At 42.3% G+C, this 21,748-nt stretch overlaps 1 protein-coding gene and 2 long non-coding RNA genes across 5 annotated transcripts in view; all 3 read right to left on the reverse strand.

Moving 5' to 3' along the window:
* The window catches only part of LOC148392989 (cGMP-dependent protein kinase 1), a 51,932-nt gene extending 40,489 nt beyond the window's left edge, over positions 1–11,443 (reverse strand). The window contains exons 1-2 of one of the 3 annotated variants that reach the window (XR_015860329.1): positions 11,017–11,305; positions 1,931–2,097 (exon numbers count right to left, since the gene is read on the reverse strand). Coding sequence is in view for 2 of the 3 variants with exons in the window: in XM_088384966.1 (XP_088241092.1) it covers positions 1,931–2,097; positions 7,159–7,544 (553 nt within the window). In the remaining variant the exon portion in view is untranslated. Of the gene's footprint in view, positions 1–1,930; positions 2,098–7,158; positions 7,704–11,016 lie in introns of those variants that run through there. The other 2 variants (XM_088384967.1, XM_088384966.1) reach the window with 2 other exon arrangements.
* A 932-nt stretch (positions 11,444–12,375) lies between these two features.
* On the reverse strand, positions 12,376–16,006 carry LOC148392992 (uncharacterized). Its single transcript, XR_015860500.1, has 4 exons — positions 15,793–16,006; positions 15,600–15,686; positions 13,323–13,520; positions 12,376–13,248 (listed from the first exon to the last, which is right to left on the reverse strand). It is a non-coding gene; the product is annotated as an uncharacterized LOC148392992 (long non-coding RNA).
* Positions 16,007–18,952: 2,946 nt separating this feature from the next.
* Positions 18,953–21,698, reverse strand: LOC148392993 (uncharacterized). The gene is made up of 3 exons (XR_015860605.1): positions 21,629–21,698; positions 20,445–20,561; positions 18,953–19,080 (listed from the first exon to the last, which is right to left on the reverse strand). It is a non-coding gene; the product is annotated as an uncharacterized LOC148392993 (long non-coding RNA).
* Positions 21,699–21,748: the final 50 nt, after the last annotated feature.

Raw genomic sequence — 21,748 nt, forward strand, 5'->3', positions numbered from 1 at the left:
TTTTTATGCAAATGAAGCAGAAGCCTGGGACAGGTGTAAAAAAAATAAGTCATTTATGTATGTTTTATACATATATAAATATATATATATATACGTATATATATATATATATATATATATATAGATATAGATATAAACAAATATATAAATTATAAATAAAATAAAAGTGAATAAACTTAAAAGATAAGCAATTGAAAACTGTAAATTTACATAAACTCACCCAAAGGATCCAACAAAAAAAGCAATATGGCAGCCATGTTGACATATTTCCAATACGTTTGAATTCACAAAGTCCCTCCACAATTAAGTCTCGTGCAGATGTGTCTTTTGTTTTGTCATCATTGTGTGTGTGTTGCTATTCATCACATCTTGTGTGACACCTTTGGCCCAGCGGAGACCCCAAAAATGACAAAAACAACCTCCAGGACGTTTATCTTCTGGTCGCCGCAATCAACACTCATTACAGGAAAAAAAAAAGAACTCAATAGACACCGGATTTTGTTTCCAGCTCTCCAAGCGTATTGTTTGAGCCATTACAAAGCTCGCCGTAAGCAAATGCGTTTGTTAATTTCGTCCGAGATATAATCCCTGATTTGCTTGGAGCGCCTCATCAGCGGTGAGAGCTTTTTTGCATTTTATCTGCGTGATGACATGTTCGATGGCTGCCATCCTCGTCTGCGTGTTGCTGATAAGCCGATGATGTCATTCTTGTGTCGTGATGACAAAGTACACACAAGGGATCTATGAAGTGATTTTCCAAATCTACCTGCGGCAGGATAAAAATCGAAATATCGCGTTTAAAGGAACTTTTTTTTTTTTTAAACAAACGAAGGACAAAAAGGAAGGCAATTTGTGTTGGGCAGGCTATTTGCCACAAGGCTTCTTGGCGAAACGTCACACCCTTGGAATGTCTGTTTATTACTTTTAAATTGGATCCCCATTTGTAAGGAACATTAATTTTTGGAATGGGTCAAAATCAGTAAGAAACGCCCTTGGTGTCCTCAACGGAATCGCTCAGTTAGAGCGAACATGGAGCAGAAAAACGAAAAGTCGGAGTTCGACGCCAAACACTGCACCGCGTTGACAAATAAACCTTTAGCAAATTAAACATGTAACCTTATTGAGCTGCTCTTGAAGGCTAAAAGCGAAGTTCTCAGTGAGGCAAATAGAGATGTTCTAATTTTATCTGATGGGACTGATTCATATCTCAAATGTAATCCTGTTTTCAAGTCATGTTTCGGAACTCACCCCAATGACTCGCAAAAACAGCATTTAACATTCCTGCAGTCGTCGTAAAACTCGTTGTCTGCTCATTCAATGTACCTGCCTGACAGTCATGTGGAGAATAAAGCAAAGAACGTAGTTTTATATTAAAAAAAAAATAAAATAAAAATTCCAATAGATCTGCTCAAAACAGCACCAGGACAAATCGAAGCTCCAGGAAATGCGGGAGGGATGAAAAGATCAATATCGGCATTCTCCAAAGTACGTCATTGACCTTTGTGCTTAACATCATTTCACAAGAAGCCATCTGATTCTTCAAACTTGTGAGCAAAGACCAGGAAAATCTTTCACGTCACCATATAAAGCCGCTAAACCGGTCAAAGTATGTACCGATAACCGGGTCAAATTGGAGCGAGTAAAGCTTCGGCTTATCGGATGTCTCTGAATGATGATCTATCTGTATGTATAAAGATTTATATACAGATTCCATCATGAAATATTATACTTGCCACAGATATTGCCGCAGTATATTTTTTTGTGCTCATCTTGACGGTGATTCGGAAAAGAATTTATTGGAGCACTTGATCATATTTGACTGGAGCAAAAATTACTTTTCATAGATCAGAACAAGACAGCGCAACAGTCACTCACGTTATTATTTTTAAACAAAAAACAAAGGCTTGCAATTTTCATGCACTTGTCGTACCTTCCATGACGTACACCAGCGAGCCCACGTCGCCCTCCTTGATGATGCAACTGTCCTTTCCATACTCCACCGGGTACATGCAGTCTACAATCTCTTGGATCTGAGACAGCTCCAGGTTCTTCATGAAGTCGTTGTCCAGGATGGCCTCTTTGATCAGATCCTTAGACCTTGGAGACAAAAGGGGAGGAAGCAGAAGGTGACGTTACTTGATCGGACTTAGAAATGCCATGGGCGGTACATGAAGGGATCAAATCAAGTGCAAGAGTCGGCCGGTGCAAATGTCAATGGTGGGTGTCCACCAGCAAAAGAATTCTTCCAACAGAAACATGTTGTAGTTCTTCAAATAGCGGCCGACGCTAATAAGAGTCATGGAATGAGAAAACTAAAAGATAAAATATGCCTGTGTGTTTTCTGACATTGTCAGTCTATAAATGTTGCTCCACCGTTTGTGTTCCGATACCTGTTGCTTAAAGACTTGTAACGCCGTGCTACCGATGCTATTTGTTAGCCAGTGCTTGTTAGCATTAAGCTAAACAGCATCCTCCAGGCGATTCGCTTGCATGGCTCCTGAATGCAGCATACAGAAATAAAAAATAAAAAAATCACTCAACGGCAACATATTGAACTGGAGCTAATTGCTTCCATTCAAGGGAGCAAGTCTGAAGGCCAAATTGGCCTAAGAAACGAGAGCATGCTGCAAGCGCGTCACAATTAATTCTACTTAAGTCGAATGCGGCGTCGTCAAGATACAGCTGGGCGCACAATGCGATCGCTCGATGCCGTCGACTCATTTGAGCGCGACGCGTGAGCCTCTTGATCTTTGGCAAACAACAAGCGAAGAAGTTTGACCACATCCTGAATAGTCATCACAGGCGCTCATTCCACAGAGCGTGTCGGCTTTGTTTTTGCAGGACCCGCCGGGTTAATGATATGCATCGAGGTTCATTCGACGACAAAAAAAAAAAAAAAAAAAAAATAGTAGTCCGCCTCTGAGAAGAAGCACCCGTTTTATACATTTATTCATGACCTGCCTCCGACTTGCTTTGTGCTCATTGGCCTTTGGAGCTGCAAATTTCTCTGAGCATTGTGGACGCGGATCACCCGAGGCGCCTAAATACAACAGCAGAAATAGATATGTGTTTTTCTTGGCCCGAAAAAAAGAAAATAAATAACATGCCTGTAGCACTCTGTCATAAACCTTTTCACAATACCAATTTCAAAAAGCCCTGAGAAAGTATTAAAACTTGTAAACAAGTTGCCTTGATTTAAACTTTAGCAAATGAATGGGGAATACAAATGTTGGTTTAAATGAAGCTGCTCAATATCATTTCTTGGTATCAATCTGTCAAATGAATATGCTCAATCATAAATTATCCGTCATTGTTTTTTTTTGCGGGGAAATCTAGTGGTATCGGTACTTGGTATCAGTATCGTCGACTATTAGAGTTGTGTACTCATACTGGTATCGGTCTGGGAAAAGGTGGTATCAAAATTAATTAGAAGGAGCCCAAAGCACTACTTTTGTCTAAATATAGCTCCTCAACTCACTCCAATATCATTTCATGGCACCAAAATGCCACAAGATGGCAGCAAAGCACTACTAATTGAAGCTCAGCAACTCCGACATAGTTCGTGTTATTGACGAAACTTTCAGGGCTCGGATCTTCCAGTGTTACAAACGTTATCTTTGATTTCATCTGACCTTTTTAGTCTTTCCGCAACTCACCTGGTTCAGTATCTTCTGCCCGTATCTTATCTGATTTCATTTCACCCCTTTGTTAGATGATCTTGTCTCATTCTCTGTCTCAATGGCTCTAACTCTGCTCCATCTCATGTAATCTCATTTCATTTCACTTGAGCTTATCTCAAGTGCGTTCTCGCCGCATCATGTTTGCGAGGGAAACGGAGGCGAGATGTATCAATCTATTATGTTTGGCACATTGTCACCTGCAAAGCTTTTGGCACCTTCACCCACCCACTAAATGCTAACTAATACCTTTGCGGTAGGCGTTTAACACTCCTGAGAGTGATACTGAAGCTCAGAGATTTGCGCAGATGCGGGTGTCGTTTCTATTTTTGTTTTACAGTGTCCTTTTTTTTTCTTCTCAGCGGGGCACGGGGACTCGTTGAAAGGATTTGACGCTGACGAGCTTATTAAAGGGAACATGTGAGGCGAAATGGGAAAGACCAAGTGGCAAAGGATTGGAAATCTATTATTTTTTTGCAAATGCGCCTCATTACCCTTGTTAGACTCAAGAGGTTTGTCGCCTCTTCTTGTTTATATGTTTTGCCTCTTGGGGCGACACTGAGCAGACGGCAATAAAAAAAAAAAAAAACCTTCCCTCTTTTTTGTGAGGGCAATATATCAGACTGCATGGCAATGTTTAGGGCCGAGCAAGTGGGGCTTTCCTTAAAAGGGCAAACTATGCTATTTTATTAAAAGTGGGGGTGGCTCCGAAGAAGAAAGCGCCACTCTAAGGGAGAGGACGTTTGCATTTTGGAGATCTCTCTTGAAACAAAGATGGAGTGGGTGTGAACCAAATGAAAGGAAAACAGGAACACTTAGCCAAATGCAACAGGAATTATCAGAGGACATCAACAATGGCTATGGTTTTTATGAAAATAACACTCGGGAGAGAAAAAACATGGGTCGAGATAAATTGAATACCACTTTAGGACTAAAAGCATATTTATGCAAAACCCTCCAAGCTGTCCATCTGCAGCTATGTCTGCATTTACTATGGCCAAGGCACACACATCTGAATGAGCAGCAAAATGTCCATTAAATAGAAGCAGAAAATGCCAAAAAGTAGAATTTTACTATTTTTAATCACCATATATTTGGTTTTAAATTTTAAAACAATGCCTTCTACGATCATTGTCCACTAAAGTTACCAAATATGGTTCCTTGCCTTTAAGAGCTAGCTACCAAGAGAAGCTCCTCAATATCGACTTTTGCAAAGAGCCCAGAGTGCAGATTTTCCCCTCAAAACAAGTTAGAATTAAGTAGAGATGAAAAATCATTTATCTGTGCTATGATGATGAGGAATATGCCATCAGGACGCCATTAAAAGCCCCAGTGAGCGAGCCTTAATGGTAAAGGCACACACGATAAAAGGTTTAGTGCACAAATGATTATTGTAATGAAATTTTCATGCGAGTGAGTTGTTCTTATCTCACATCCCAAGCTCGCGTCCAGACTCTTGCATTTATTTATGAAAGTTTAAAGCCAGATGAAGCACATAAAGATAAACGGAAGGGGGAACCGGTTCCAACGCAGACTCGGTGGTGACCTTTTAGCTGCTCCACACAATAAGCAACTTCACTTTTAATGACGTTCTCAGAGCTAACTTTGCTATTTTCTTTTTTTTTTTTTCCTGGCCTGTCTTCTTAGTGTTTAAGTGCTCTTCTCATTTCTGTGCTGAAGTGTCAGTCAGATGCTTTATAATTTGTTTTTTTTCCCTGTGAGCTGCAGTCAAGAATGAATGAATGAATGAATGAATGAATGAATGAATGAATGAATGAATGAATGAATGAATGAATGAATGGAAATACATTTCCATTTTAGCGAGCCTGGCAGCTCTATTTTACATTTGTAATCACTTGCAAAATACATCTATTTATATATTTTCAAAACCCTGTAAGGATTCTGATTCTGTCTCTTAGCGACCGTCGTGCTATCAATGAGCTAGCTGGGTTAAGAGCGAAGAGCGGTTGCGTCAGCTCTCCCGTGCTGTCTATTGAAAAAAATATATATAATAAACTCATAGACTTCCTGTTTTAATCCGCTTCTTTAAATAGAAAGCCTTGAGACCATTTTAACTAAGTAAATCCACACTTGGACCAGCAAGCAACTCAAACACACAGCTAGCTAAACCATTAATTGCTAACAAGCAATTATTAGCAAGCTAATCAACCAACTAATATATCAACACAAATACAACTATAATCTTTTGAGTTAGCATAAAAGGAGTCTTAAAGGAGAATAGCTAGTGAAATCTTAACGTAAACACTCACGTGGGCTGCGAGGACTCTTCGTTAACGTCCTGGCAGTTTGTTTAAACGCGCTCACTTTGGCACACTTGAGCCCTTCCCCAAAAAACGTGTGGAACATTCTCCCGCGCTGAATCAGACTGCCTTTGTCCACTTCCCGTAAAAACCTTTTTCAACTTTAACCTTCCGGTGCTAGCAAACTAGACGTGTTGGGCATACAAGAGTAGTCAATGATGTGACCTGTCATCGACAGATCCCTGCTTCGATTTTGTCTTGATGACCCTTGAACTTGCCTGCCTGACCGTGTTCTTACGCCGACGTCATTCAAGATGGAGACTGACAAATAAAAAGAAATTCAAATTCAGCTTGAGGAAAAAATGTTAGAGAACACGGCAACTTACATGGTTTTACTTTTTTTTTTTTTTAATAAAGTGCAACACATGTTTTTGTAAACTTTCTAAGAAAGAAAAACATCCGTGGTTTGTCTTTTTTCAGAAAAGGACCACATTTCTGGTTTATCCTCTTTTTATCAAAGTATTAGAGCCAAAGCTTGTCTTCTTTCTAGGAAAATGCAACAAGTGCGCTTTGTTTTCTTAGAAAAGTGCAACATCCATTTTTGGGTTCTTTTTTTTCTTTTTTTTAGCACATGATGTTTTTATTTGCCAACCTTTTCAGTAGTTACAAAATATTAATTTTCTTCAGTACTTTTATCTGACTTTGGAGCAGGAATCACGTGTTTACTTCCCCCTCGGTGACACTGATAATGTGAGAGTGGCTGTCAGTCTTTCTCAATGTGCCTTGGATTGACTGGCAACCTTTCGCCTTAAGTGCTTTTTACACCTGAATAATATGAGCGGAATATAAAAAAAAGATATGGATGGAGACATTCCATCACAACCACCGCACTCAATGAACTAATTCAGCAAGCCATCAACTATTCAAACGAAGCAATTATCCAACAATGAAATGTGCCTTAATTACTTTATGACAGCCTAAATCGAATAAGAGTATTATAGTGAGGTAAGAAGTGGGGTGGAATAAAATTGCTAGGTAACACGGTTACTCTAAATTAAAATCTTTGGAATAAAAGATTTTTGAACACCATGCTTGTCCTACAGGTGCTCCACCTGCTGCGCCTTCCGCAGCATTACGCACCGCGACGCACCAAGCACGTCCGAGCGCAAAGTCAGACAACAGGTAGTGTGGGGCGAGGGTGGGCGTGGGGGGGCACCTACTGTGGGCTTTTGGGGTAGAAAGGCAGCGTGACGTGGCTGAGATCGTGGATGTCGAAGGCGGTGGGCTCGGCCGAGATGGCCTGCCTCTTGGTGCGTTGTTGCTCCGAGTGCAGCTCGCTTTGCTTGTGGACCTGCTGCGTGGCAGGTTTAATGACCGAGCGGTACTTATCCAGTTCGTTCTGCAGCCTTTGGATCAGCTCGTCCTTCTGGTCGAGCTCCAGCTCCAGCTCGTCGATGAGTGCGTCGCGCTGGCGCAGCTCCTCGATCTTCTCCTGGAGCGCGTACTGCAGATCGCGCAGCGTGCCCATGTCTGCGTCAAGTTTCCACTCGCGTGGGTGTCCTCGCTCCTCTGCTCTGCCACGCCGCGCGCAAACTTTATCCGGCATCAACAGCTTGCGCCTCTCGTCCCTCTTTTATCTTTTTTTTTTTTTTTAACACCCCTCCAAGTCCGTTTACGCGGTGCTCGGCGCGTTGGTTCCCGTGGCTGACATGCTGGGCTTGGTCCCAACCGCGCAAAGTTTGCTCCGTCTCTTTCTCTCACTGTCTCTCTCTCTCTCCCTCGCTCCCTCGCTTTCTCGCCCTCCTCCTCCGCCTCGGCGCACGTCAGGCAGACCACATGAAAGCCGCATGAAGAGAAGGGCGCCTACAGGAACCTGAGCGGCGGTGCAGCAGTGGCTTGTCTTTGTGAATAAGTGCAGATTAAGACAGTGATGATTTCAATGTCAACGTCAGAGCTCCATTTTTGTTTTCAAGCAGAAGCCTGAAATTTAATTATTTTGACTGGTCAAGGAATCGTAGCAAAAACTTTGGTCTCATCAGACCACATCAAAATCCCCAAAGCACATGTCGAAAATGTTTTATTTTTACTAGAAAGTTTATTTTTTTAAACAGTTATTTGTCCCAATGTATAGGCCCAATTAATGTTCAATTCAAAACAACAACAATGCTCAGAGGCAGCGGAAAAACATGCCCTGGTCTCATCTTGAGCCTCATGTGCGCATCTCCAAAGTCATCTCCTGTGCAAATTTAGGAAAGGAATAAACTGTCAAGGCCAATCAGACGAGATGGAGACTTAGAGGGCTTTAAAATAAATAAAAAAAACGCAATTACACAGGCGAGAATGGGAGACAAGATGCCAGCCAGGAGGATAAACTGTTGTTTTGTTTTGGTTGCTAAAAGGAAAAGCGGGGCGAAACGTGTCCGAAAACAAAGTGATCTATTAAGACGGGGCTAAATGAAGAGCACAGCTGCCCTCTAGCGTTGGATTAAAGGATTTAAAAAAAAAAAAGTGGAGGCTCAGCCCAGCGTCAACAAAAGGAGATAGCACGCAAACACCACGTGATGGCTTAGGAGGACAATTTGGGAAGTAGGTTGTGTGAGCAAACACAAAAGATGCAAAAAAGCGGGAGGGATTTGATCCGAGCGAAAATGAGAAGGAGAAGAAAAAAAAAGACCTCATTTGCACAAGAGCAACTGGAATGCACAATTTTCCTTGAGTATGAATTCATTTGCAACACAAGTGTGGAAACTTTCTCTCCTTGGAAACCATTTAAACACACACAACCACACACACACACCTTATGATGACTCCATGAACACTAGTTACTTTGAAATAGAGCTCGACATTGCAAGAAAACGATTAAACCAAGTTGAAGTCAGCAGGTGCCCATGGACTCAAACTGTGACCCCCACTACCCTCTGCGCACACACACACATCCGGGCCATGATGAAAAAAGCCCACTCACTGTCCTTCAAAGCACCTCTGGGCTTTCAATTTCACCTCCCTAACCATCCAAGCTCAGCCCTTTTCCTATGCAGATCAATAGAAACAGGATCCGTCGCTCCACCGCGCAGTAATCCGATGACGGCTGGTGCCACGGCTCGCTCCGAGGCTGAAATCAGCGAAGCGTGGCTCGGGGGGGCTTTTGAATGAGGGTGGGTCGCATAATGTCAGAATGTATATGACACAGGTGAGAAAACATGTTACGTCATCGGTGCTTGTTTCTGCTTCACGGCGTATGGACATAGGATTACACGTCATGTCATGTTTTCGAGCCTCGCAAAAACATTTGCTCCTGGTTTGGAAGCAGCATGTTCTTATTTTTGCACAAGCCTTCAGGGAGGTTTTTTTTTTTCTTGCTGCTGCTCGCAGTCCAAGCGTCAATTAAAGTTTGCAAATGAGGAGCTGCCCCGCGCGTCCTTTTGTCTCGATTGAAATTCATTCATCTGACACATTGGAGCCTTACTGTCTGCCAGTTAGCAGGCCGGCTTTTGCTCAGTCGCAATATTAGGGACACCTGCATTGATAAAGATAACAATGCGAATTTTTCATTGAGGTATTCATTGAATATATAGGCTTAATCTGCAGCCCACCAAAAAATTGTAATGTAATTAGTTTAATTCAATGGGCATTGTGCTCCTCCTACCAGTTTGTGTGCCTTGACCACCGGGGGGCAGTAGAGACATACAGAGACATAGATTTAATGACGAAAGAAAGACGTAGCAACTAAGCGCAGTCATTCTTTGCAGACGATAAAGAATATACTCTATGTCTGTGTGTTTTGTATACTAGAAGTTGTTTAAAGGTTTAGAATTACTGCAACATTGATGCTAATTTTGTTATCCCGTCTATGGCTTTTTGCACATTGCGTTAGCATTAAGCTAGCGAGCTGATGTGGCTTTAGACAATTCTCTTTATGTTAATGTTTGTTTGTTTTTCTTTGTGTGCATAATTATACAAAAACCACTTCACTAACTTTCCTCAAATGATTTGGGTGTTTTGTATATTTTTACATTTTAATTTCTTTCAATGCCCCCCCCCTAAAATGGGCAATTCTTAAAACGTATTTTTATCATTTTTTTTATTTAAACTAATTTCTAAAACGGCAGTTGGAATTCACAATATCACACTGGATTGGATTGGGGCGATGTACCTAAACATTTGTCCGAACATTTAATGGGCTGCAAATCCTGCACTTGGTCTATTTTAAGCCCATTTCTGATGCTTAGTAGCTGATAAGTGACAAGTCAAGTCACCCATGGGGGGGCAAACAAGCCGTAAGGCGACATGAAAGGAGGGCGGGGGGTCTGGCCAGTATGGAATGTTGTCTGAGCACTTATGCCATATCCTTCATGTCCAGTTTAAGATTCGTGTACTCTCTATATTCTCACTACAATTCAGAATTGTCTTACTAGTGAGAACCACCCTGATGCTCGGACCTTCATAATCATACTAGTAGGCCAAAAAGTGACACTGGGAAAAAAAAATCATTCTTCTCGGAAGCGGAGAAGAAAGAGCATATACTAGCTGGATCAAAGATATTGATAAACTTAAATGGCTTTTCACAGACGTATTAGTGAAGACCAAAAGTGGGACGACGAGATGAAATAAGGTACTAGTAAGAGTTACTCTACTAGTGTCTTACTAGTCACGACAAAGTGTGTACTAGTACATGGATTTAAAATTGGAAGGATATTACAAAAATATATATAGCTGTTATAATGGGAGGTCAAAAGTGGCATTAAAAGTTAAAATATATATCACTAGTATGACACATTTGTTCTTGTAGTTCGTATTAGTAGATGGATATGAGGAAGATGGAATAAATGCTCAAGCGGCAGGAAGGAAGCTTATGGTCCGGGCACGGTGCACCGTGTCGTCTTCTAATGGAGTATTAAATATCCTCAGACATGCACTTCGGCTACTAAAAGCCAATAATGCATCACACTTCCTCCGGACGCCCCCCAGGGGACCGCGCGTGATGGATCTGATCAATTAGGAGAGCTTTTACAGGGGCTGCGTCATCCGCCTCACCAACCCATTCACCCCATTCATGAAAAAGTTAAAGGAATGCTTACCAGTCGGTTTTGGCGTATTTGCGGAAGGTGTGCCTGGATACGTCCTGGTGGGTCTGGGGCTCGGCCGAGATGCCCTGCGCGCGCCGGGTCCTCGGGCCCAGAAGTTGCGCGCTGGGCAGCACCGACTGGCACTTGTGCAGCTTCCTCTTGAGCTCTTGCACCTCGTCCTCGCGGTCCAGCAGACGTCTCTCCAGCTCGCGGATCCTCTCCTCCTTGAGCAGAAGGATCTTGGCAAAGTCCTCGTCCAGGTCGCTCATGCTGGCGGCGGTTCCAAGTTTCCCCCCCACCCCTACAGCCCAAAAATAAAAAGTCGACTCCCAGGGAAAAAGAACGTCCCCGGTTCCTCGCCCCCACCCCCGGCTCACCTCCACTTGTTGGGATGAGCCGAGCAAAGCGTGGCGTTAAGCAATCGGATGGAGCGACGTTAGCCCGCCGGAGCCTCTCTTCGCTCGTCTTCTCCTTTTTTCTTGGGGAGGGAGGGCGCTGATGTCTCATTGAGAAAACCAATGACAGCAGTTCTTCGTGGACTCGCGGCCACGCACTCGTCCACTCTCCTCCTCCCTCCCTCCTCTTCCTCATTCGCCCGTGCAAAAAAAAGAAAAAAAAAGAAAAAACCGTAAACAAATATTTGCGCTTCTTTAAACAGCACACGCACGCGCAGATAACGTGTTGCACTTCAATGGTGTGCATTTATGAATCGTTTTTGCTTGCTTTGCACGGTTAGAAGTGTTTGATATTCTAAACACGGTTCTACTAGTTCAAAACATGAAATGTACCAGGTGCCACTGCACTGAGCACTCTAATCATGACCGAAATAGAAAAAAAAATATCCAAATAAAACGTATTAGCTACGCCTGCATTTTCTATAGAAAAATAAATACAAAAAGTACCAAAAATACAAAGTTTTGCATTGTTTAAATGTCAATTTGTATTCTTATATATACGTAACAAAACGTTTTGAATCATTAAATATATTTACATGTTTACATTGTACTTTTTTAATCTTTTTATTCTATTTATTTATTTTATTTTATGCACTGATCAGCTGGCACTTTTAAATTTCGTTGTACAAGTGAGACAATGACAATAAAGATCTATTCTATTCTATTCTATTCTATTCTATTCTATTCTATTCTATTCTACTCTATTCTATTCTATTTTCTATTCTATACATTAAATTTTATTACACACCCCTAATATACATACATATACATACAGCGGCCTATATGTACATACACAAAACATATATGATGTAATGTAATGTATCAAATAAATACATTGCCCAGACAGACAAAAACAATAGAGCAACAACTGAAATACTACACACACACCCAAAAAAAATAGCTAAATGGCGACAACAGCACCGTGATAATTTTATTGTACACATCCATCTGACATAAGCGACCATGTGGTGTCATAATGTCAATGCACGGATGCGAGCATGAGATTCACAGCCACCAGATTTGTGCAGTTTTATCTGCTTGATTAGCATAAGTGGTAATTATACTCTTTGCCAAGCATCGCCTGCATCAGCGTGTACAGTTTGCTACCAACCAAGTCTCACTGGCGTTGATTAATCTCCGGAAAGAGTCATTTCTAGGCGACTTTTTTTTTTTCCCTTCCCCTCACTGTCTAAATCTGTTGAGGGTTGATGGTGCAGTGTGTGGAAATGGAGGGGAGGGTGTTCATTAAGATTCAGGTTTAAAAATATGGGTCTAAAAATAGAATGCTCATTTTCCTGTTAGCTGCTGTAATTCATCGTGTTTCGCCCTGGCGTTTGCCACTTGCCCCTACACACACACACACACACACACACACATTCCCCGCCTTATCTTTTGTTTAGGCCTCTGCAAGACTGTTGAAGCAAAATTGTTGGGTGTCCAAATTTTTTGTTATCTGCACCCCTCCTCTTCTATTTGGATCGTTCCAAGTAATACATCAAACCGTTAACATTTCTTGTTTGGCAACTTTCCAACATTAACAAGCCAAGTCTATCAATGCGCAGCGTTCATATTCCGAGCATCACAAATATAGCCGAGACAGTCATCCAAGTCCTACGCGTCTCCAGGTGACGAGTCAGAGCAGCGGAAAAAAAAACCAAATAAGTAATCAATGAATTATGCATGTGTCAGTGCTCCTAATGAGGGTGGTAAACTATGAGTCAGTTTGCTTGACCCCTGAGTGTATCCATCGCAGGGAGGGAGGGGGGGGGTGATTGGAGAAGGCACCATCCTATTCAAGAAATGACCACCCATTAATGCTTGGGGACAAAAAGACGAGATGTTCTTTCATGCGTTGTTACTGACCGTATCGACGTGAGTCAATTCGCACGAGAAATGTCACCCCGCCGGTTTGAGCGGGACTCGGGTCACGTCGCAAACATAAGAAAGGGAGTTGACCTCGTTCGCTCTGGCTGCCCACGCGGGTGGCGCAGAGGTCGCGCCCGAAGGCGAGCGGGATCGTCTTACGGAAGGCCAGAGGGCAGACATGAAGTCATCGTTTTCCTGTAAAGATGCAAAGTGGGAGGGGCCAGGGGGGAGTCATGGGAATATCAGAAGCGTTCATGAAAAACACTGTTGCATTTGTTGAGTCAATAAAAAGATGTTACTTGAATTTACCTCGTCTTCATATTCTCCAATGCACACTGTTTGGAACCTGAAAACATCCTATAAGGGGGACCCTTGTAAACCGTAGACCCCGTACGCATCGTGAAATGAGCCTTTCTTGCGTTTAATGCATCTCCGAGGAGCAGTGGGCGAGGACTTTGGTCAATGAAATGACTCTAACAGACTATTTTTTGGAGGTGAAACCAGAGTAACTGGCCCCCACCCGGGATTGGACCTGTTGAGGCAACACTTGTGAGTGACTCTGCTGCAGCGGTGGGAAGTAATAAAGTACAAATATGTCGTAAAGTCGATTTTTCAGTTATCCGTAATTTATGTGAGCCTTTATGTATTTTGACAATTACTTTTACTTTCTACATTTGTAATCATAATACAGATGATTTTACTCGCTACTCCTTCGTTTATTCACAAATGAAGACAACCATGTTTTGGCAAAACATTTTCCATTTTTTTTTTGTCTTGTTTGTGCACAAGCCACAAAACCTCTGGGAGAATGCGATATGAGAAAAAATTAACTTCCTCTTGGCATGGCAAATCGACTCAATGTTCACAGACGCCCAAAAAAATTAAATAATGAAGCATGCCAAGAACACTGTCCCTTCTGTGAAACGTGGAGGAGGTTCTGCTAAGTTCAGGGCCGGAAGTCAAGTGAAACTAAAAAAAAAACCTAAAAACGTCCCTGATTGTGACCGAGAACAAGGATTGTCAACCAATGGTCCGCGGCCCTCTAGTGGTCCGTGGCGGTATTGCAGGTGGTCCACGAAATTGGAAATGGAAAATAATTGTAACATTTCTAAAAATAAAACCGATTCATTATCTAAACTTGATTTACTTTCCAGCTAATTTTGTGAATCCTTTCCAAATTATGTCAAATGGAGCTGAGATTCCCAAAATAGACATAATATCATTCTGCCAAAGTGGACCCTTGGACAAAACCAGTTGAAAAACCCTGACCTAGAAAATACCTAAGCAAAATCTCAGTTTTTCCCAACTTTGTTATGTTCCACGTCCATGTGTTCCGATACATATGATGCATCTTTTTTACTGTCCCCAGCTGGTCCCGCTGAGACCGCACCAGCTGGTTGCCTGTCTGGACCTGCCATCCCAGGAGAGGTGAGACTGAAACATGGGAGACATCTGTAGGGAGCCATTGGGAACTTTCTCTTCCTTTCTCTTCAGATCTTAAGAGTTCGGGGAATCCGACACGAGCGGGTCTCACGTCGTAACGTAATATCACATCGCCCGGCCTGCTGATTGATCGTCAGCGTGGCACCGGAGACGGATTGACGCCTAGCGCGGGAAATTGACTTAGTTTTGATACTTCCTTCCTGCATAGATGTGGCGGACATTTTTTTTTCTCTCTAATAATTGTTTTTTGGTATTACATCGGCCCAAAGCATCTGTTGGTTTCGAAACCTGTTTTGACGAGATCAAGAAGTCTGAGGACAAGTGGGTGTGAACATCTGATATTGACATTCATCTCAGACAGCGTGCGAGAAAGCGGGCCAACTTTCTACGCTTCGGAATGTTTAACACCCCGACGACCCTGCCCGAGTTTTGGAAGTTTTAAACGGCAGCCATAAAAAAAGCCCAAACCAGAAAACCCTTCAAAACAACAACAAAAACATCCGTGTCATCTGGCTCTCCGTGCGAAAACAAAGACAGATGAGTCCGAGTTGTTTTTCAAAAAACAGTTGAGTGATCTCATTTTCCAAGAATTTTCTGATGACGTATTTTTTGTTTGTTTTTTTTAGTTGGCCTTGTGTTGATGTTAAACCACATTGAGTCCCATGTTGGTCACTTTGTGAGGAGCCACATCTGTGTCGCAGCTTTGTAGATAAGCATCTCGTTAACTCGTTCACTACCATTGACGACTTTAGACGTCCAACTTCGATTTTGGCACTGAATGAGCGAACAGACGTTTGTACAGTCGGTGGAAAACTAAAATTGGATTTTTACCGCTTCATTTGGAGCAGCCTGTCTGCAGCCTTTGGGCCTCTACGAATGTTCTCGCCACCTCCGCCTCTCTCCCACGCTGATCTTAACCTATATGTGAGAGTGAAAGTGCGTGCGTGTCTCCCTCCGACTGACATCCGTTGCAAAAACATGTCAAGTTCTGTCCGCACGTCACGCTAACACCACGTAAACACACCTGAGCGCCCAGACAGGAAACAGGCGGGCAGTCGGGCCACCGAGGGCATGTTTGCCTCCACGGCCGTCCCCGTGCCGACGTAAAGCGTACCATATGGAGGCCATATACAAGAATGTCTTTCGTGGCAGGAAACGTGGGGTACACCGGGTAAGTCCTCCGACGCCTTCCAAGAAGTGGCGGTTCAGCTTTTACAAGACACCATTCAGCTTGGGGGTGACTGTTATGAGAAGGGGAAAGTATGCAAAAGGTAAACAAAAGAGCCAAGGCCGCTGGAATTAGCGGTCGACGACAAATGAGAACAATAAAGAACATTCCGGTTGATTCGATGCAGAATAATTGTGGAAAGAATTTGAATTTTGAGCCAACACATGGGAAGCTCTCATTGATATGTGCTTGAAATTTGGAAATTCCAAATATATTATCTATAAATGGATGGGGGGGGGGGGAATCCACCTTTATAAAGTTAATTTCAATTAAACAAAATTGACATATTATTTGAAGTTGAGTAGATGAATAAATAGTTTTGAAATTGATTATCGTGTTCATTAATCGTGATTTTAATATCAGTCAAAATATTTTTTTTCATTCTCAGCCTTTGAGCATGACTTGTGAGATGATCAATATATTTTTTGCTACATTTGATATATTTATCAAATATAAATTTGATATATTTATCAAATGTGTTTGTATGCTCTGGAAAACTTCCACTGCCACCCAACTAGTCGGCAAGAGAGAATCCTTAAACAGCTTTTAATGCCGAGTCATCTAATGATTGCATCATGAGCTAACTGCATTGTTTGACTTATCTGACGCTCCAGCTGCTGCTGGCATAAAAATAAAAAAATGAGCCAGCCCTGAATTCCTTTGGCGCATACCTATCTCAGCAGGTGAGGAGGCAATGAGCCGGCAGAGTGGAGTGGAAGGCCCGACTGTCAGCAGCCGGCTCTGATAACAGTGGCACAGCACGGGCCTCGGCTTCAAGCGCCACATAAAAAGCCGCCGCGGCTAAAGATAGACACGCGGCGAGAGGGACGGCCATAAATCGGCGGGACCAACCCCGGGGTTCCGACTAGAAAGCCCCGGCCTGCTGTCATTAAGCCGGCCCCTCTCGTTATAAAAACTATTTGCTGCCAAACAGTGACGAAATATTTTTGGGTTATCTTTACTAAAATTAGCAGCGCTCTGGTCGCATTCCAGCCCGGGCTGGACGTTCAACAGGCCGCCACCTGTAGCATGTCACGGGAAACACCATAACCCCCCCCCCCTGTGAAACCAGTTCCCGTCACTCCCGGCCGAACGGGCTAGTAAAAGCGCCCTGGAAGAAAACTTTACTACTGGACAGATAAAACCAGAACACGTCACACGCGTTCTGAGCTTGAGTACATCAGACAACACAGGTCAGATAACATTGGCAGTTTTAAGGCTTACTGGTAATGGACAAAAATAAAGATATAAATCACGTTTAGAGAAAAATGTATGAAAAGTCCACACACCCCTATTTAAATTCTAATATAACTATTGATAGGTCCTATAACCTACACAGCATTACTGAAAGAGGGAAAGTGGAAATAAACGACTGAAATAATGGAGTTGCACAAGTGTGCACACCCTCATCGCTGGGATTAATCAATCACAAGTATATTCATGTACGCATCAAAGTTTGTGTTTTAAAAGAGTGAGAAATGAGATGTCACAAGAGTTTCATGTTAAAATGAATGGCTGACAACTCCAAATGAGTGTTTTGTCACTTTGAAAAGACACAGGCTGCCATCTTTGATTGACGTCTGTCATAACCGTGTGTGTGTGTGGGTGGCGGGGTCTCTTGTGTCTCGCTTCAGCTGTCAAGTCTGAACCTGTCAGGATTGGGCCATCGGGGTCTATCCTGGCCGAAGCACTGACCTACATTTAGAAACCTAAAGTCTAATATTTGTTGAGTTAAGGTCCAATCGGGTTCAGCCGCTAAATTACCATGTCAATCTAATCTGAATAGTCAACCCAAGTAACTCAAACCACATTAGCAATGAAACATTTTTGTTACCCAATCTCATATTGTATTTATCAAAAAAATTATTGTTTTTAATAATTAATCGGAATATTATTCTGCCAAACAACGTCATGGGTCTAAAAATAATCCCCATCAGTAGGGCCTTAAAAAAAAAAAAAACACACAGCCTTAGATTCACACCACCATTGTTGCTCTTATTTGTGTTTCTCGCCATTGAGTCTAAGAGTTTTGTCCTCCGATCGATTCATTCCTGTCCTTCAAGTGCCACTTCGGCTTTGATGCTTCATTCAAGAAAAGCGTCCTTCAGCCAAGGAGCTCGGGACACGCAAATGCAATTTTCCACATTTGCATGACAAAGACGAACCCGGCCGATATTGCGTATCGTCATCATCGTCGGTTCCCTGTTTTGCATCCACGCCGCCGCTATATTCTAACAGGATGCAGTTGCCTGGTAGCCAACGACACGTTCTCGCCTTCTAATCCGCCGGAGGAGCTCGGCGGGAATAAGACTGTACTCCGGAGGGCAAGAGCTCACGAATGTAATATCACAAACGTGTCTTTATGATGGAGCGTGAGACACTTTAATATTACATCCACAATAAATCCGCCATGCTGTTTATTGTTGCGCAATCCAGAGTAGTTTACCAAATGTATACCGCCGTGATTTCTGGATATACCGGCCACACCAACTGGTGCATGGATCAGCCTCTGGGAGCACCTGAAGAGATTTGGAAGCAAAGTCCAGCAGGGCTGCTGGGAAACAGTCCAGCGAGCGTTGCGTGCCGGCGGCGTGATCGCTCCGCATTTAGCTTGTGGCGCACTAAATCAACCGTGCGAGCCTCCATTACGAGAACACTCTGACCCTCCCCGACAACAAGCCATCATTGTAGAATTAGATAGGAGGAATGAGTTTCTCTAGTTTGGAGTCGATTTTTTTTTAGATGATGTGTCTCCTTGGAGGAATATCATGTGATGCTCGGAGGTGTCGTTATGCACGCTTGGTGGCCCGCCTACACTCGCTATATGATTACATAGATGAGCTCTGAAGTGTCCCCTGACCTTAAAGTCTTATTTACTGGAAGTAAGGAATGATACATGCACAGGGCAATAGCTTTGCGTACTTTTTTAACACAAGTGTCACATATATCCTCACCTTATGGGCGTCACTCATCATCATCTTTTACTGAGCCGAGAAGAGGCCGCAGTGTTACGATGCCTATTGACAGGCGGTGAGTGAGTAGGACCCAAACTGCACTCTCATTGCTAGTAGTCAGTCAGCGAGGCTGCAAGGGAGTATTGGAAAAGTGAGAAGAATGAAGTTGGTGTGCTCATTTCATGGCCTCTTGAGATAAATAGTGAGGGGATGACAAGATTTTTTTTTTTTTGCAATAATGGGGGTGCATGAGTGTCATCATTCTACCGCCGGCGTCTTTGGTAGACACTTTGATTGGAGGCAAGGACATCTCCAGATACTTGGAATGGAGTGCATGCCACATCACCCCGTTACAACGCAATTACTTTTTACGTTACAAAAATAATACATTTAAGAATTTGAGAAATTCTTCAAAATGCAATTACAATGAACAATTATGTGAGTGAGAAAGCATAAAAAATTATATGAATCATTGAAATTGAGTTGAAATCAGAAGTGATGGAAAAAAGAATAAATAATATACAATAATAAATAATAATATATATTTAAAAATATATATAAAATGAAATTTTATTACGAGATTATCACATCATTTATGACTCATAAAACGTATATAACATGGAGTGTCAATGTAAGAATTGTAGGATGGAAGAAATAGTTGGAATTGATGATAATAAAGAGAAATATGTCATAATTTTCTTTATTATTCTACACATTATATCACAGAGGCAAGTAATATATTGATTTTGTTTATTTTAGATCTTATTAGACAGAATAAAATGTATGTTATTATATTCCCATCACTTGGAAAGTGAATTTTTTTTTACAACACATGCTCCATTTAATAAAAGCGTGAGTGAGTGTGGAAAGAATTCAGCCAAAAAATCAAATAAAAATTATTTGATGTCATTGGCACCACCTCAGATTTGGCCCAAGTGCCGACACATCTGTCAGGGCTGCTTTTCCACACTCGGCAGGTCATAACTCCTCACCGGTATGCTTTTAACTAACATCTGAAGTCAAATAAAATCTTTGATACGGTTCTGCCCGCTACAACAGCAATTCGCTGAGCGATGACAGAAAAAAGCCTTCCCATCTGCTTTTTCTCTTTATCTTATAAATCCAAGCAGATGGAAGAAGAGCGTTAATGTAAATGTGGAACTGCATATGCGGGGACTGCGTACGTTTGTATACAATATGGCTGTTTTATTACCCAATCACCCACCCCGTCTTCTTTTCATGGACCATCCATTAAAAGACAAGTGCATTGGCTGTACAACAACAATATTATCTCCACAGACTAAGTATGGTAGTAAAGCTCAGTGCCGTCGAGAATAGAATTTGCTCGTGAAGCCATGAATCAAGACTGCTGTTTGTCTTGGCCTCGGCATCCTTGAGGAGTTGGGGTGGGGGTCGAGGAGCGAGGGCCATACTCTATTAGTGTTAACTCGGGGGTGTGAAAAAGAAAGTGTGTCATGTTCTTTGTAAACATACCTGACAGGGGCCGACAGACGGAGGAGACATGTCATGGAACATGGACGTAATTTGGGTTGGCATCTCAGAGGTTGTTGTACTTCAGGTGCAGTACTTGACATGATCCACCAGACGGCGCTGTGGCAAAAAATAAAGTAAGTTATTGTTGAATGCGAAATATATTACGGATTTTATAACGATATTTACGAGTGCATTGTGCTTGAGGACACCTCAGATTCACCTATTTGCAAATTTTTTTATTTGCTTAAATAAAATAAAATAACGATATGCAATTGATTGACTGTGTGTGTGTGTTGTGTACATTGATTGAAATTTAATCCCTAACCGTCTCATTTATTATGAGATATTTAAGCCTATCAAAGAAAGAATTTAATTGAGCGCTTTTCACCGTGCACATTACAATGAATGACACTGTTAGTTGGCTGGAGTTCTGAATGCCAACGTCCCCCCCCCCCCTACAAAATTAAATCTGCCAAGGCTTCATAATAGAACCAGACAAGCTGGGAAATGAGAGCGTCCCTTAGCATTATGTGAAGAAATAAGCTCCAAAAAAATCAAGGAAGAGGAGGAAAGAGGAAGAGTGCACGGCTAATGTGTGGGAGGTGCAGCACTCAGGGCTCTTTGGGGAGGGAGCTGCAAATTCTCCAGCGGGGCAAAGGGAAAGAAGGAGGCCGCACTGCATAAATAACATCACAAAAGAGGAGAAAAAAAAAAAAAACGTCTTTCCATTCCTTTCAGCAGCTATTCGGGGAAAACGTCCATTTATCGAGAGCTGAGGTCATGAGCGGATTTCGTTTTGGTGGAATCAAGGGACAATCAAACAGCCACTTTGTATACAAGCAAACACTCGAGAGGGCACTGTGGGAATAATCCACAGAAGATGATGACGGAGGAGATTTTATAACCCTGTTGAACATTTCGTTTTATGAAAGGTTACTTTATACATAAAGCCAACTGAGGTTCTCGGGTCAAATCTGGGTTTCCTGTGTGATTTGCATGTTCTCCCCCTATGCTTGCTTGGCTTCTCTTCCACATTCCAAGAACATACATACATGAGGCCCGTGAAGACTCATTTGTCCATTGGTGGGAATTGCAAACGCTTATTTTGTGCCTCGTGATTGGCTGGCAAACAGTCAAGGTTGTGGGATTTAATTCATAAAATACAGAAGAAAAATGTAATTTACCATTGTCTACAGTGGATGCGGTTAATCTGGATTTAGGTGGATTCCACAGCCACTTCTTTAGGAGCACATCTGAACCAAAAAAGGAAAACAAAATGAGTCAAATCACAACAGTAGCTAAAA

This window comes from Syngnathus floridae, chromosome 9 (assembly GCF_059516105.1).
Source record: "Syngnathus floridae isolate MCC-2025c chromosome 9, RoL_Sflo_1.0, whole genome shotgun sequence".
NCBI classification, from domain to species: Eukaryota; Metazoa; Chordata; class Actinopteri; order Syngnathiformes; family Syngnathidae; genus Syngnathus; species Syngnathus floridae.